At 36.1% G+C, this 18504-nt stretch overlaps 1 protein-coding gene and 1 long non-coding RNA gene across 2 annotated transcripts in view; both read left to right on the top strand.

Moving 5' to 3' along the window:
* The window catches only part of LOC149223634 (SEC12-like protein 2), a 106295-nt gene extending 102800 nt beyond the window's left edge, over nt 1-3495 (top strand). The window contains exons 4-8 of the mRNA XM_089385895.1: nt 733-824; nt 1015-1114; nt 1229-1301; nt 1404-1524; nt 3360-3495. Coding sequence (XP_089242021.1) covers nt 733-824; nt 1015-1114; nt 1229-1301; nt 1404-1524; nt 3360-3480 — 507 coding nt within the window. The 3' untranslated portion in view covers nt 3481-3495. The remainder of the gene's footprint in view (nt 1-732; nt 825-1014; nt 1115-1228; nt 1302-1403; nt 1525-3359) is intronic.
* A 250-nt stretch (nt 3496-3745) lies between these two features.
* LOC149223633 (uncharacterized) lies at nt 3746-4316 on the top strand. The gene is made up of 2 exons (XR_016249481.1): nt 3746-3777; nt 3909-4316. It is a non-coding gene; the product is annotated as an uncharacterized LOC149223633 (long non-coding RNA).
* Nucleotides 4317-18504: the final 14188 nt, after the last annotated feature.

The raw sequence follows: 18504 nt of genomic DNA, 5'->3' as shown, positions 1-18504 counted from the left end.
CCTGGACTAAATCTTAAGAGAAGGTGTATGCTTGCACTTATCATTGGTCATGGAGTAGAACGTTATAAAAGGTTTGAACATGCTTTAAAAGTTACAAATACATGTGCTATGTTAAGCTACATGGCTAGGTGATGAGTTTTTTTCCTTGGAAATAAATCCCCAGGAAATTCCCGGGCACTTCTTCTTGTTCCAATTATGATACCCAGTGTAAAGTGGGCAACGTAGACTCCGTGTACCTGACTCTGTGGGAATCGAACCAGAGACCTGCACAATGCACCAGATTACCGAAAATGTCCTAGCAACAGTGGCACCAATTGGTTGAGCTAACACTCTAGGCTTAAGGTAGGTGATGAAATTTGTGGTTATGTATCTCAGATAATGGAGAGTAACTATTACCTGTCAAAGTGAAAGAGAAGCACATTTTGCCTATAATACAGAAATGTCATCAGAACTTGTAGCTTCTTTGCTTGAAAGTGCACCGTGTCTGTTTTATTTGCAAGTTAGCTCCAGAGTGTAAATTTGGAATGATCATTTTTTATAGGAGTGTTTGTCTACTTATGGTGGTGCCCTATATGGTATGATTCATTGCTTAGATTGTTGACCTTATACTTGTAAAAAATAAACACTTCTCTCTTGTCAATGTGATAAATCAAATTGAGTATGGGATCTCCACAGAATGAATTATATGAAATGGTTGCCTCATCTAATTATTTTGGCATTGATGTGATGCAGGATGGACACTTGAGAGTTTTTGAATGGCCAAGTCTGAAAATTGTCCTTGATCAACCTGATGCTCATAAATCAATTAAAGATATGGACTTCAGGTAAACACGAATCCTCAGATTTACTATTGACAGAACTTTTTCATAAAGAAGGAACATTATTTTGTTGTATTTCAAATCAATTATTTTCAGGTATACTATCAACTACTAATTTTCTTATTCGCAGTGCCAGCTTTGTAGAAAGATTAATGGACACAAAAGTTGACGAATGGAACTGATTTTCTATTTGCAGCTTGGATGGCACTTTTCTTGCATCACTAGGAGACAGTGGTCCTTGCAGAATATGGAATCTTTCAACTTCAGCTCCAGCAGCTTCCTTATCAGTGGACAAGGTGAACAAGTTATTTGCAAAATATGATTGCATTGATTTTCTTCTTTGAACTGACACGACATGCAATTATCTTGTGCATGCATGATAACATGTCTTCTTCTGTTCATTTGTCCAGGGCGAAGGACTTGGATCCTGTCGGTTTTCTCGAGATGGTGTAAGACCATTACTTTTTATCACTGTGAAACAAGGTGGGATTCAGATAATTGTAATTACTATACAACAAGAAAAATATATTTCCGAGGCATTTGTTTTTGAGCTATTTCATATTAAGTTGGAGCATTTGTTTGCAGGTGAGAAGGGCCTCATTGCATATTGGGATACAGATACTTGGAAAAAAGTTGGGGCACAAGTAATTGAGAAAAATCCAATTTCTGCCTTCAGTATTTCATCTGATGGAAAATTTCTTGCAACGTAAGTACCAAAACAACTTGAGGCAAATATTTTTTGAAATGCATCTGATATTTCATTACTAAACAACAAAAATATACACCAAGAATGATATGCCATTGGAGCCAAGACCAGTAACACAGTTTTCCCTCTCTTTACATAATCAAGGAGGGCGAGCGCTTTGGTCTCTCAAGATTATCTACATCCTTCCAAAAATGCACATTCAGAAGGAAAAGCTAGTTGTTCTCCCAAATCGTTTCCATAAGAAGGAAAAACTTGTTTATCTGATCACATCCCACACACTGTCTTGCCTCTCAGTCTATCATATCAGCCATTAATTAATTAAAAGGATCCCTTACCAATGAAGAGAGGCAATAAAGAAAGCACTGCATTAAGAAACTATCCATTCTCAAAACACAGATAAACATGTAGTTCCACTTAACATGCTTAATCATTTTCAATTTTGGCAAACCATAAAACATCCATGGGTAAAGGTACTGTGATTTGTTGATCCTTAATTGTTAAAATGCTATGAAGAACCATCCAATCAAGTATTGTAGACTTACGAGAGGATATCTTGACACTGCCTAATCCATCTTCTATTGTGATCTTTGAAAGTCCACTTATGATTATGATGATTGACATTGGGATATTGTGGATGAATCTTAAAATAAAGTTGCCGTGGTTTTGTAATTCATAAATGATCTCCCACAAGGCCATTTCAAATCTTTCTAGGGATTGTCCATTATGCAGTATTTATCCTATATTATTTGAGTTTCATGTCTCCATCTATCCTTATTTTTGAAGCTTATGATATCGTCTGTCAAATTTACATTATTCATATGTCATGACATTGCCATTTCTGCCTTAACATTTGAGGGATATCAGTTGTTGCCAGTCAAAGGTTATTGTGGTATGAAAGTTCTTTTGTATGGACAGATCTAACAAATGTTGCATAATCATACTTTGTTAGATTCTTTCACTAGACATAATAATGATTTGTAAAGTTTAAACGAGAGAATTGAAATCCCGTAAAAAGGATCAACAGGACAGGAGGAACATGGACTACGTGAAATTAGTAAGCTGAGGGAAAATTAAGAATGGATTATTTCTTAAATCCTGAGGAAAAAGTTTGGAATTTACATATTAGATTTATTGTATCTAATTAATATCAATTAGACTAATAACTGTCAACAGTGGCTTGCTGGGCCAGTGGAAGCAGGGTTGCCCTCACTGAGGTTCAAGTCTCTCCAGTGACAGGTTCTCCACTTGTGTTGATGCTTGTTTTGTTCATGAAAGTGGTGGTTCAGGTCAGCAGCAAGTCCCGAGCGACTTCGGCAGAATAAGTACCCCCCACTTGTGGCTTCTTAGGTGAAGGAGCTTGACTAGTTGAATGTTACAAAATGGCTTCGCTTCAGTGATTTTTTTTTTTTCATATCGGGAAGGTGGACGCTTGCCACAGTGAATTACAAGCATTTCTCGAAAAAGAATTATACTAAAATTTGTTATGTAGGGTGTCATCTATTAGCGTAGCGATGTCTCCTGGATACCATACATATGTCAAAGACTTCTTGACTGCATATCAATCATTCATTGAATCTTATTAATTATTATTTCTGTCCTTGTGGACAATATGGGCTTGTCCCTTTTCTTATGAATGCCTAGGGAATTCCATAACTATTGAAGGTATGTCACATTAAACAACTAAGAAAGCACGCAAAGTTGTCAATTTGCAGGGATCAAATTAAAGTTATTACATCACAGTTGGAAAATGGTGCATGGTTTGTTCTTTATTTATTCAATTTTATATTTTGGGGGTTGAATTATAAGTTTAGTCTAATATGGTAGTGATTTCACAGTGGAACAAGTGAAGGTGATATTTCTATAATCGAAGTGGGCAAAATGCGTCCATATCAAAAAGTTAAAGGAGCTCATACGTTCTTTGTTACTTCAATGGAGTTTTCACGTGATTCAAGGTGAGTTCATGGAGCTGTAGCTTTAAGTTTGAATTTTGAAGCATCTTCATTTTTACTTTATCATGGACAGTGAGTGGAGATCAAATGATATTGCAGGCTATCCATCTAAAGCCAATTTCCGTGGTTGTTGACCATTATGTGATTTATTTCCCTATGCTATATTTAATCAGTTTTATTTGGACAATGCATGATGTTTATTATTAGAGTCTGACAAGTGACAAACGATCTGAGATTCCATGGATTTATGCACAGAGCATTGGTTTCTGCTTGGTGACAAAACTTGAAGAACAAAGACACGAAGGTGGGGTTGTTTTTGTTGTGTCAATATCTTCCCCTTTGTGAGGACTTGCTCTTTTCTTTTAAAGATACTTTGTAAAGTGGAGTTCTGGTTTTGGCGGCAATACGAGCTAATTAGTTATTACTGTTTTGCAGCTGGAAATCTCCTGTTCAAAATTTTCATTATTTTTCTAGCCATATTGCTGTTTTACTTGGTGAAGAACAAAGGATTTTAGAGATGAAGTCCTCAGCATTCTCATTGAATGTTTTTGGAGTTTGGGGTTTCATCCTGTAAACTCACCACCAACTGCTGCTAGATTTGGCATGAAAATGCTATGTTCTCTCTTGTGACCAGGGGAAAAATACTGATTTATGAGGTGCTTGTCATGAGCTATCAAATAAGAAATTCTAAGATTTGATTAAACAGGGGTGTTGTAAAACTTCGTTGGTTATAATTAATGAAAAATGTATTATGAATATTTATGAGCAGAAATCAAAGCGGCAACCTAGTCTTTGTATAGTGGACTTTTGTTTAATATTCATATTCTCATTTGAGAGTTTCTAGCTCTTGTATTTTTTTTGGAAATAGGCATGACTTGTGGCATTGTACACTACTTGCGGCTACATTTTTCTCCTCTTTTTATGGGGAAGTGTAATTTTGAGGGAAGTACAACAAGAATAAATAGAAGTATAATATGCGTAAATAAAGTATAAACATTTATAAATAAATTCTAGTCATAATAATATGAGTTACTAAGGTATAAATAGGATTATTATAAATAAGTAACTGATAACAGTATTAATAAAGATATATGAACTTTGATAAAATGATATGATGACACTGAGAAAACATATTCATTTGTTGTTACAATCACGTTTTATATCCTTCATTTTATTAGTTTTATTAAAAAACATCATTTTGGCATTAAGACAAAAATATTACATGTGCCTCTCAAAGGCATGTGGGAACACAAAATGCCCATCAACACACTTGAAGATTGAAGATGTACATCTTTATTTCTTAATTTTCCTAAACAAACATTGAGCCTTCAGAATAAGAACATAGGAATTACTGAACTAAATGCATTTTTCTTTTTAGAAGACATGGTCACTAAGAGGAACTAATGCTTTATGGACAAACATAGGGGCTGTAACATAAATGTTTTTGGCTGTTGTCCGTGTCTCCATAAATACTGCAGCAATGGTTCATTCTTTATTTAGTCCTAAAAATGTACCTAATATAAACATCACTTTCTTCAAGTTAACCTGCAAGTCTATTGTTTTCCCTGAATATTTAACACAGTAGACATTGACCTACAAACACATTCACCAACTCAACAAACAATGCAACTCATGAAAAAAGTAACTTGAAACCCTAAAGGCAAGTAAATCACCAAACTCACGAGGATATTCACATTTGCAAGGACAAACAAGCAGCTCTGACTCATATAGACAGATCTAGCAGGTGCATGGATGAAAATGTATGAAAAACATTAAGCATGAAGACAGTCATATGACAAACTTCTCAATGTAGATAAGTTGAGGGACAAAGAATTGTGGAAGTGAATAACAGTAAATTCCAAGAGGTGATATTGATGGATACTGTTATAATTTTGAAGCACAAATGAACATAGCTCAATATATGGTATAACACACAACTTGATTGCATTGATATATTGATCCATAGGATCATCTACATACAACTCAAAGCATAACTGACTTATATAAAATAAGGAAGACATGTCAACTTTGATCACTTCAAGTGTCTACATGTTTCTAACATTTTTCCCTCAATTTGTACACTAGTGGACTTGGTGGGGACCAACTTTAATAAGTCCAGTTCCCTGATCGACAAATTATTGGACTTGTAGTGGATCTTCAACAATCAATAATTTTGCACCCATGGTCTCCCGAAGATCCAAGAATGTGATGTACCTACAATGTCAACACCCTCCTACTAGTGTAACTATTTGGATATTTAAGAGGTGGATATTTGGATATTTGTTGTGAGCAATAGGGTCAATGATGACTTGCATTACAATTTGAATGCCACAATACATTATAGTCAATTATTGAAAAGGAAATTTTGAGCTCACCGATTAGTTCATCAATTTACATTGCCTCTATACTAGTGTCAATTGCACTTGATATTCAATTTTTGTTGTTAAAAGGTAGACCACCTTTTGGTTTTTAGAAGACTAGACTATGAGCCTGGATCCAAGGTGAAACACAAAATTAAGAGTTGATTTCTTGTGATCTACATCTCTAGCTGAATTCAAGTTGGTATAGTCAATTACACGGTTCCCATTCTTATTACGATGTTTTATACCAAGTTGATATGTAACCTTGATATAGTAGAAATTTTTCTTTGTGACCTTCAAGTGGCTCTCATTTAGATCCTACATGAACCTAGTAATCACATTAATAACAAACAATATATGAGGTTGATTGTAAATTAAATCAATTATATTGCTAACACATTCCCTGTCAGAGTGGCATTGCCTTAAGACGATTGCACTCCATAGTCAATGTCATCACTGATTAATATGGTGTACCACATGATTGATAGTCTTCCATCTTGAACCTATGTCATAGTGCCATAACATATTTGTCTCGAGACAAAAATATACCATCATCAATTTGGAAGACTTGGATGCCTAGAAAGATATGTCATAGATCAAGGTTTGTGATTTCAAATACATCTATTATTTTTTTTCTTTCTAAACCCACAAATAAGTCAATGCTACCTCCAATACTGACTAAATCATGAACATAGAGTACAACTATCAAAGTATCATCATTCATGCGTAAAACATAGGCATTGTGATATGATTTACAAAGAATGAAACCAAAGTCAAGAAATACATTATGGATCTTCTCATACCACATCCTCGGGGCTTGTTTCAAACCATATAATAATTCTTCAGTTAACACACAATAGTCCCATCCTTACCTTGCAGCAACTTCATAAAGATAATAGATAATATTTTTAGTAAGACACTAAACTTGAGAAAGCTTCATAAAGAAAGGCAACAAGATTTTTGCAAATAACAAATTTTATTGATATCTAGAATGTACATATATGAGTATGAGGTTTGGTACTGTTACAAACTTCTAAAGATAGATTCCTATAGTTGCAACCACTTTAGGTTCTCACAGAGCTAAAATGTCTTTGTGTACAATGTTCTCAGAACAATCTTTCGTATCAAATAATGATCAAACTCATTATTTGCTCTTGCTATATTTGTTGATGCACCAAATGAGAGATGAAAGTTATTATTCATAACATTCTTTCCAATTAGTTTTTACTAAGAAACATGTATCTATTAGTAACTAAAGTAGTATCAATGATTTGTGAGGGTATCTTGCAGACAATATGATATTTTGTCATCCCTTAAAGGTCCTTAGGACATGAGGGAACTTCATTGAATAGTTGTACTGGACTATAATACAAAGTGGAGCAAATGGCCCACAACGCTTCTTAACTATTATTTACACAATAGAGCATACGTGGCCTGGGACACTTTTACAAAATCTAGTAAGTGCTGGGAGCATCACATAGATAACCTCCCGGGGATCAAATCCTTCATCACTGACAATAGAATTCCATTTCCTCAATAAAGATGTATCAAGGAGCCATGACAAGTAATAATTTAAATGTAATGTCATCATCCCCATAGGAAGCTTATGACGGAGTCCGCTAAGCTAAAGTGGTTCCTGTAGGCTAAAGCGGTGAAATAATTAATAAGGGGACTTAAATTTGCCTAAGAAGGCTTTATTAAAAAAGGAGAAAGGATGATATTTCCTAAGCAAGTTGGATGTCACTTTAACTTTATAAAGTGGAGTATCATAAAGTGACTTTATACAAGTGAATTTAATAAAAAAGAAAAAGAAAATAATAAATAGAGAAAAAGGAAAGTGAATTTATAAAGTGGAATATCAGAAAGTGACTTTATAAAAGTGAATTTAATAAAAAGAAAGAAAATAATAAAGAGAAAAAGGGAAGGTGAAGATGAAAAGACAAAAGGGAAGGCTTAGATGAAAATTGAGGGGACTCTAATTGATTAGGGCGTTGTGTGAGTTTGAAGAGAGTTGGAAGAGGAAGCTGAGGGCTTTGGAGCCTTAGCTTCCATAACAGACTTCAATGTTAGATTCCATAACAGACTTTAATGTTAGAACAAGACCCCTAGTTTGGCCAGCGGAGTGAAGTCGCTTGGATTTCACCGTAGAGCTTTAATGGAGAACGATATTTTTGAGAAATGTTGAGGTATTCGAGATTTATCAATCATTTTTATATCTTTATATGATATTTTCCATTTCTTTTCACTGGTTGGAGATTTTCATGGAGAATGGAACATCAAAAGCAAATATGAGCCAATAGAGAGATTGTGTACCAGAGAAATAAATTCTCCAGCTTCTTGGGGCCCACGAATTATCTGAAGGAGCTTGCATATTTTATGAAAGCGGAGAGCCTCGCGTGACTGGATTTTCAAGGAAGTTATGGGAACGAGTTTCTATACACCAACGACACGATTTTTACCCTCTTAGTGAGTTGAGTTATTTCAATTTTATTATTGGGCAGCGTCCATACCAAGCACGAGTTTTTCTGAAGAGAAAGGGGATGAGTTATCTAATACATTGCTGCTGGTTGGTCTGTTGGTATTCTGGGACAATTTTGCCATACTAGAAAGAGTTTGTCTCAGTTTAGATGCCATTATAGAGGTTAAGTGTGGCTATATATTCTTTTCACTGGGTCGAGTATTTGAGTCTATTTGTTGATTGTGGTAAGTGTGACTTACTGCTGGTGTGATATCAGTCAAGGGGATTGTTGATAAAGGGACGTGGACTTGTCCTGTAGCGAATCATGAACTAGCTGAAGCGTGGCACCTCTAGCAGCAACTTACACCACTACAAATATATTCATGCAATTATCCCATGTTTTCTCTCTCTGTATGTCCTGTAAAATTCAAGTTATTTGAGACTCAAGGGTGAACTGTTGTTACATATTTGCAATTTCTGGGTTTGCTATTTGATGGTTTTGTTCTCTATACAATGAACAACCTCCCTTTTGATAATATATACCATGGCTAGTGCTTATTTTTGAATTTAAAATGAAATACCAGTCCTGGTGATAGGCTGGTTTCTCTATAGGTGCATGTCACTGTGTATATTTTTGGCACCTGTAAATATTTCTCACCTATAGAGGTGTATGTCAAACTGTTTGAAGAAAGAGACCACTAAAATTTTTATTTATAAACCCATAATTTTATTAGAAGTTTGAGGAAGTCCTAATTGGGAATTTTACATTAAAACACATATTGAAAGAAGAATCTTGCATTGCAGGAGGGACACCATTATTACAAAAAAGAATTACATCAAAAGAGAAATACGAGGATGTAGGATAAAATGTCCTTCAACTGATGGTCTGACATCCATTTCAGATTCTTACCTACCATTCTATTTGATTTCAAAGCTTAGCCATGCACGGGTCATTCCTCCTATAGCCATATCCTATAAAACATCTATTATTATGGCATACTTGTCATTTGGTGTGTAATGTTGAGCTCTTGGGATTAGTTTTTTCATAACAAATTTTACACATGCAGACCAAGCCCAAGGACCTATGTCTGCACATTCACATGTGAATGTAATCTTTTGATAATCTTGGAAATATTCTTGTAATCTTCCCACGATGACCATGAATCAAAAGCACACATATTGATTTCTTCCTTCTGGGGATGATATTTTGTGTGAATTTAGGATTTTCTACAAAATGATGGAACACATCATTTTCTATGAAGTTATTTATAATCCTAGAAGTATGATTTCTTGACATTCCTGAGCTTTGATTATTGTAGTGTTGTAGTGGCTATAACCACCTTCCAAAATTTTGGCTCGCATGCAAATTTTAGAGCCTATCGTGGATCCTATGATTGATCATTCCTTGGTCACTTATTGGTAAGCTAATAATCTCGAGCCCCCTCCTCGATCTTAAGAGTTGTTCACGTTCTCGTCTTTATGCAACATGTGTCATCCTTTGGCATGTGGATTATCGTTTGTCATGCAAAGGGAAGTTTGTTCTGCTTCAAGGGGAAATCTTTGTGCATATGGGTCATTCTCATCACATAGATATGTTTCCCACTCACTTCACACACTCTTGTCATGAAGGTTGTTGCATCAAGCAAAGTATGTTTTATATGTTCTAGATGGTCTATGTTGTATCACTAAGTGTTCAAGTGTGTGATCACAGTCAAAGTTCTATCACTGTTAAATCAGTTTTATCACTCCCACACTTAGCCAGTTTCCCGAGCAACCTAGCCTCATCCAACTTTCCGGAACTGCACACTTCGCTTCTGCAACCGTCAAGCTTTTTCCCTTGCCTTCTTGAACTGCGCAATGCACAGGAACCCCAACCTCCCTTGGCATCCAAAATTGCATAGCGGTTTCCTCCAGTGTCCTTCCCTCAACTGAAACCCACTGTTTCCATAATCTGCGCAGTGTTGTCCCTCAACTACCCACTCTGTCTTGCAACCTAAAACTGCGCAGATATGTTCTCTTGGGACCCCATCCCGTAGCAGTGCCTGCATCTCAAAACTGCGCAGTGTTGTCCCCAGCTGCCTAGTCTATCTTGCAACCTGAAACTGCACAGAGGTGTCCTATTAGGACCCCATCCCAGAGTAGTGTTTTGCATTCAAAAATTACGCAGTGTTGTGCTCAACTGCCTAGTCTGCCTTTCATTCAGAAACTGCGCAAATGTGCCTCCTAGGGCCTCATTCTGGCAGCAACCACTGCCCGCTGAAACTACACAGATCTATCTCTCAGTGACCATAAGGAAAGATGACATGCTAGATGAATCTCAAGGAGTTGAGGAGAAAAACCAAGGAATCGAGTTATGATAAAACACTGGAACCACATGCAAACTCCGTTGGATTCATAACCATATGGAAGGTAAGTATGGTAAGTAAAGTACATATTTTTGAAGTACATATCGAAGTACTATTGATCATCGTCATATCATTTTGTCTTCAATGACATGCATGTTTGCAAACACTGAAATCCATTCCATGTGTTTCCTTTACATGTCTTGCTCCCTTTCGCGTGTTGGGCCAACTGTCATCTTTGGCATATTGATTGCCGCACCATGCTTGCGATCTTGTTCTGGAGATTTGGAAGGTTTGTCTTTGTGTGTTTGGGTTGTCTTATCTATATGTACACTTGTCGCACTCACACACAAATTTGTAAGAACTGTCGTGCAAGTGTCGTCACGATTGTCTAAAGGTCTATCCCAAGTGTCGCACTTGTTGCTTTAGCCATTAGACAGTCCCAGAGAGGGTCATACTTTGCTATGTTGTCCCAGTGGTTAGTGTCACCGTGTTTTCAAAGTATGCTAAGTGTGTGATTACAATGTCGAGTCATCACAAGTTCACTTGCCTCTCACACTTAGCCATTTTCCTGAAAAATCTCTTGACGTAAAAACTTCACTTCCCAAACCCCGACTGAGCTGCCCTGCGTAGTCTCTGTTGAAGAAAAGGGTAACTAGGTTCGGTATTTGTCAATGTAATTTTTATCTTTGTACTTGTCAAGAAAAATAATTATTATTTCTTATAAATTATATGAATGAGTTTCTTGCTCATTCTATAGGTCTAGGAAAGTCAAAGAGTCAAAATTATATTGAAGAGCTCTTCTTGAGCATTTATGTAATGAACATGAGTCAACCTAGAGTCAAGCAACCCTCCACGACAAGCACCATCTTTCAAAGAAGAAGCCTGCAAACAAAGCAATCAAAAGACATCATGTCGGCCTACAAAAATATTTTAAATAACTAAAAGATGACATGTCGGTTCACCTGGATAAGTCGGCTCAAACTGGAGACATAACCACTATATATATCCAGCTGGGGTATCTGCAAAAGACAGGAAAAGTCTCGGATATCTCTGAAGTTTTTAGAGGTATAGTTTAGGACTTCAGATAGTACAGTAAGATAGAAAATCTCGGATAGCTCAGTGAAGACAGTATCTCAGACTTGTCTGAGATATCTCACAGGATCTCGAAAATGATGACAAAGCCTCCTCCTTGATGGCACAATCTCGGTGAAGGAGAAGATTTCGTTGAAGTAAACCACAGTGGCATAAATAGTCTCGACATAAACATGATGGGAAGATACTCTATCTCAAGAGTGCAGTAATATGATCTCAATGAAGACACAGTCATAAGACTATAATCTCAGTTAAGGGTGAAACCATGAGACAGTCATGATCTCGGTGAAGTTAAGAACAAACATTAGTCATATATGTGGAAATCTCGTTGAAGATTTCGATAAAGCAGAAGTCCTGAAGCAGCTATGATGATGATCTCAGTAGGAACAAAGGAAGAGGATTGGTGTCTTTGTCTTAGAGTGGCATAGAGGGTCAAGTATAATGGTCTTGGTGTTTGTCAATTGGAGAGGTTTTGGCCCTCGCAGAATGCCAAATTCTTCTGTTCTTGTCTCTTTGTTTTAGTAGCAGTTTGATGAAGTAAACACACACACTCATAATATGAAGAAGATCAAGATAAGATAAATAGTAAAAGCATTTCACAAATTGTTATCAAGTTTAGAAGAATGTATTTAATGCTAACTTCCCTAGATTCTTTAACATGGTATCAGAGCTAAGGTGCTGAAGTCAAATGAAGGGCAACAAAAGAGACATACAAGGATTTGTCTTCAAGAACATCAAAGAAGGTTGAAAGGATTAAGGGAGAAAGTATACAACAAGCAGTCTACAACAATCATGGAGTATCAACTTCAGTAATTACAGTCATGCGCTCAACTCATGCTCAGTTTGATGGAGCATATCAGTGATCCTCACTTCTTTATCATTGAACTTTCTCCATGCCATAAAAGATAGTATTAGGTATATATATATATATATATATATATATATATATATATATATATATATATATATATATATATATATATATATATATATATATATATATATATGTATTGCAGAAGTAATCCAAGGAATACCTCTCACAATCCATGATTACATCACTATCTCAGTATAGTTATTACATCAAGGAAATTTCGATGATGAGGTAGTCTATCTATACAGTGCCACCCACAGTTTAGTTATATTATTCATATCAATATGCTTATCACAATATCAAATTTTGTCTATGATTATGATATCAATAGCATGGTGCTCGGATCAGAACATAGTATCACTAACATGTCAACAATATGTTGAAGTCAAAATTACCTTAAAAATGAATTGGGAAGGTCGTGAAGCAGTCTCGGTGATGTCAAGACCACTGATGTCATGGTGCTAGAAGGCCTCCAAGGAAGTTGTGATGAAAGGATACTAATGATGGGCAGCTCAAGCAAAAGAAGCATCAAGGTGAAGATCTCCTCTTCACACACCAAGTAAGTATCTTTCAATTTTATAATCAGATTTGGTTAAATGATTTCATGATTGCAAGGGGATTTATAAATCGGTTAGATAATCGAAAGTCCTTGCATAGAATAAGGAGGATTGTCATAATCCTCATAGAAAAGAGAAATCATTGATATCTATGAAAAGGTCTATGAAGGTCAAGCATTGTTTGAATCCATCAAGAGATTCATAGGATTCATATGATATCACTCAAAAGTCCTCTCATACCTAAATAGCAGAAGAGGAGACATAAAGAGAGATATATGAAATGCTAGATATACTCTCGGAAATTAAAGTAAAGAAGGTCACTTAGACCTACACAATAGTAAAGGTATGAAAGAATGAAGGAATAAATTCATGCATATCTAGGAAAGATGATCAATTTTTGGTCTCTATGCTAGATAGAGAAAGACAAGTTGCAGTCTATAGTATTAAGGGATAAAATAATTCAACCATGTGCAGAGAGGAAAGGCAAGGTTGGTCCTCAAGCAAAGAAAAAAATAAGTATAGTTAAGATTCAATGCTATAAATTTTTTTTGGAAGCTCATATCACTGAAAGATGGAGGAAGCTAAAGAAAAGGGCCAAGGAAAGAGGGAGTATCAAATCTCTCCTATGAGTAAGATAGTATCCCTCACAAAAGGATCCTATCATAAGCCCCTATATCTTGTGTTATAAGATATGACAATGATAATAAGATGCATCATGGAATCATGGAAGCATTAGAAACAAGATCTCGTGACATCACCATGGGAATCGTAAAGGAAAAAATCCATGGAAGACAAACATGTAGGGTATATAGCTCTTGGGAACCTCAGTGGACATTGAAGAAAAGAGAGGAGTCATCTAAGGCTCATCATACATCAAGTAAAAAAGGAAACATCTGCCAGTTGGGGATATACAAGATCCTCAAAATTCTCTGATGGAATCATCAGCGAAGGGTTCTCTAATATAGAGAGGAAGTAAGTGTTTCAACAAGAATTCCAACCTATGGAATCCATGAGATAATGATGTGATGACATGAAGTAGATCAAGGGATTGAAGATCTCTTCCATCAAGGAAGCTATTGGAAGAAGCCTCGATGACCTAAAGGTAAAATAAGGTATGTATGTTTGTGTTTAATATTATAATGACATGTCATGTAGTTGCAGGTAACATGGATCAAGCATTGTTTGAATCCATCAAGAGATTCATAAGATTCATATGATATCACTCAAAGTCCTCTCATACCTAAACAACAGAAGAGGAGACATAAAGAGATATATATGAAATGCTAGATATACTCTCGGAAATTAAAGTAAAGAAGGTAACTTAGACCTACACAATAGTAAAGGTATCAAAGAATGAAGGAATAACTTCATGCATATCTAGGAAAGATTATCAATTTTTGGTCTCTATGCTAGATAGAGAAAAACAAGTTGCAGTCTATAGTATTAAAGTATAAAATAATTCAACCATGTGAAGAAAGGAAAGGCAAGGTTGGTCCTCAAGCAAAGACAAAAATAAGTATAGTTAAGATTCAATGCTATAAAAAGATTTTGGAAGCTCATATCACTGAAAGATAGAGGAAGCTAAAGAAAAGGGCCAAGGAAAGAGGGAGATATACAAGATCCAGTTGGGGATATACAAGATCCTCAAAATTCTCTGATGGAATCCTCATCATAGGGTTCTCTAATATAGAGAGGAAGTAAGTGTTTCAACAAGAATTCCAACCTATGGAATCCATGAGATAATGATGTGATGACATGAAGTATATGAAGGGATTGAGGATCTCTTCCATCAAGGAAGTACAAAGAATACCCCATACATCAAGAATGTATATGAACACAACATCCATGAGAAGTGATATATTGTGATTCCTAGCCAAAGAGACCTTAAGGTATTTTATGAGACCTTCAACTTCCACGGGCTTAGAGTTAAAACCACTCACCTTTCTATATGCTCGCATGATGTTGAGACTCAATTGCTTCATGACTTTCAAAGGCATGATGTTTGCAGAAGCCCCTGAGTATAACATACAATTATGTAATAGAAGTTTGTTGATAGCCAAAGTGAGCATAAATGGCTCACACCCAGGGTTTCGATCATGAATATGAATGTTTTGCAAGTCTTCGGGCAATTCTTCCTCTTCAAAACCTAGGGATTTCTTAATTTGTTGTTGTTGTTAAATAAGTTTCTCAATCTCTTTCAAATGTACGGGTATAGTTATTTTCCCTATAGTAGTCTCTATGTCAATGTTAAGTCAAACTTCTTTACCCTTCTCTTTCTTCTTGAGGCTCTCTTTCCTTGGGGGATCTTTTTTCAAATTGGCTTTAGTCTTGGGATCCTTTTTATGAGGAATTTTAGGGAGAGTTTATTTAGGAGGGGTTTGCCTAGGAAATGAGTCATCTTTATTAGGTTCCTTAGAGATTGTGGGGTCCTCATTATTGTCTTTTCGTGAATATTGAACCCCTTTGAATCTTCCATTATCATCAACATTAAGAATGGGTTCCTCCTTTTCTTCTTTAATGTTGACCTCGTTAATGGGAGGATATGTGTATGAACCTCCCAACAAAATGTTGAAGACATCAGATTCTACGAGGTTAGCTTGCTCATCTACTTCTTCATCATCACTCTTGTTCTTTTTCACTGTGCTCATCTTCAGAAGATGAAGAATGCTCCAATGCATTAGTTGGAGCCAAAGTGTTTGGGACTCGGGATGAGCTTCACTTATCTTCTTCATTTTTATTCTTAAGAAAAGGTTTTCCTTCTGGTATGTAACTATATTTTTGGGCCCTTTCCAAGGCAGTGATTTTGCTCATGATGACCCTATCACGTGAGTTGAATTCTTCACTAAGACTTCCATTTTATTAAGGATGGCCATAAGGGTTTCTTAATGTTGATCTTTGGATTTTTCCTTCTTGAGCTCGACTTTGGCTCTAGGGTGGTCCATTGCTATTTCTTTAGCTTCCACCAATGTGGAAGGTTTCTTGTCTCTTAATGCATAAGTTAGGTGGACACCCATAAATTTTATGAATTTCTTAAGGATGTTGGCATCAACGGGTTTTAAATGATCATGGATGTCCCTGACTACCCTATCAAACTTTTGAATGAATTCCCATATGTCTTCCCTTCCCCTAGTTATTTGATAATCTTTTTCAATGTTAAAGGTTTCTTGGGCATTGCATGACCATCTTTTCATGAATAGGTCCTCAAAGTCATCAGAATATTCTATGCATGCTTGGGGAAGACTAAGATACCATTCTCTCACTTGTTCTTCAAGTGATAAAGAAAAAAGCATCAGGAGGCTACCTTTTGGAAACATTTTTGGTGGTCTTTAGTGGCAGATTGGTTTGGGTCAGTGGCATAGATTCCTAAAGTACACATCCGAGATTTGTAAGGAAAGTAAAGTTCTGAAATATCCAAACTTCTTTGAGGAAGAAACAATAATGTGAAATATGAGTTTCCCGAGCTTTGAAGAGACAAGTTTCAAAGGGAGGCCCTGCAGGGGAGCGCCTGATCTGTAAACTTCTATGGATAGTTCACTAAACATTTCGTCACAACAGATTTGATAATATTATATTAAAACTTTGAAAAGTATACACTATTACAGTTTATTAAACTTTAATATATGTGGATTTAATTGTAATTAGTGCATGCATACGAATGGAAATTATGCAGAAAAGTAGAGAATGAAAAAATAAGCATAGAAACACACAAGACGCAAGATATGCTCTCTAGGAAAACCTTTCGGGAGAAAACCCAGCAGGAAGGTGAGGTCGCTTTGCTCTCTTTCTCTGTCTAGAAATATGGCTGTAGGTACAAAGAAGTAATTTCTGTGCCTTGTGGGCTACTATGGTGCACAAATCTTCTCTACGTGATCTACCTCCTATCTCTTTTGGCTATCTTTTCTCAGCTATGGAACAAAATTCTCTCAAAAGAATGGAATGCCTCTTCTTCCTAGTGGCCTGGTTATAACACAACCCGATAACCTACTAATGATTAATTTTGACTACATCAACTCTTAACTAGAGTTACAATATAGAATCTTATAGAATATTTTACATCAAAAAAACGTGGCTAGCCCCTTTTCCATAAATAATGGGGGCTGATGCGGCATCCTCCCGAACTATAGGTGTGAAAATAGGAAGGTCAACTTCTGAGTGGCATAACTTTTGCATACAAACTCCAATTGACGTGCTTATTGCACCATTGGAAAAGTATCTATGTATAGAATAACATGAAAAGGTTCTGTGCTAAAGAAACAATGGTTTACACCCAAAATTTTTTGTTTGATTCCTCAAAATTCTCCCAACAGGTTTCAGACCCCGTTTTGCCAAACTAGGTTTCACCGGTAAAAGAGGTCCCATGAGCCGTTTCCTTCACTTTTCCCACTCTAAATGCATTAATATAGATGAAAAAAATATAATAACCCAAGGCATATCACACCTCCCCATTTTGGGAGGCTTTTTGTCCCCAAAATCTTTTACCAAATGAGGTGAGGAAAAATTTCCTCCACCTTCTCTCTGGTGTACCATTTAGCTTTGCCTTGAAGTTGTCCCTTCAAAATAATATGCCAAAGGTCATGCTGCCCATGTCTTGTGTAGAAATTTTGAATAATATGACACATATTCACAAATATTATCCTGATTATACACTTATAAGCGGAACATGCATAATACATAACCTCCTCTATGTTGATCATCAATTTACAGAAGCAGAAACATTAACATGCGCACATAGAAGCATCAATCAAACATATCAACACAGTATTTTTCCGGGGAAAGCATCTCGCTAAAAACCCCAACTATCTATATATTATATTGATTGAATCATGTAACAATACATAGTACAATACTCATCCCAAGTACTCAGTACTATCTCCTCATGCTACACACAATACAACTCAGATTTGATCTCCAAATCTCCCCCGGTGCTTGCCTGCCTCCACTGCACAATACCTGCAAGAGAATGAATGAGAATGGTTTACCAAACTTGTATTTAACCTCCAAAGAATCACTCACACTGGGAAAGACATGAGCAAAGGCTATAATACTTGGTATTGGCCAATTCATTGGCATACTCAATCCCTTTGATTGTGCAAATCATCATGCACAATTATAGTCACAACTGATAGCGATTTGATCCTCTAACACCTGTCCCTGCTGAACTGAACATGCACTGACATGCAACTGAGTTAAATGATGTATTCTATAGTTGCATTATGAGTTAATAATTAGTTTAACAGCTCATCATTAGTCTATTTGCAGTTAGACTAATTACAACTAGTTTAACCAAGTCAAACTAAACACAACTCCATCAACTCTACAATCAACTCCACCAAACTCAACTGATTGAG

The sequence above is a fragment of the Pinus tabuliformis genome, chromosome Q, assembly GCF_031772625.1.
Source record: "Pinus tabuliformis cultivar Carrire ecotype Pingquan chromosome Q, CPIR1, whole genome shotgun sequence".
In the NCBI taxonomy this organism is placed as follows: Eukaryota; Viridiplantae; Streptophyta; class Pinopsida; order Pinales; family Pinaceae; genus Pinus; species Pinus tabuliformis.
This window is presented reverse-complemented; position numbering and strand designations above follow the sequence as displayed.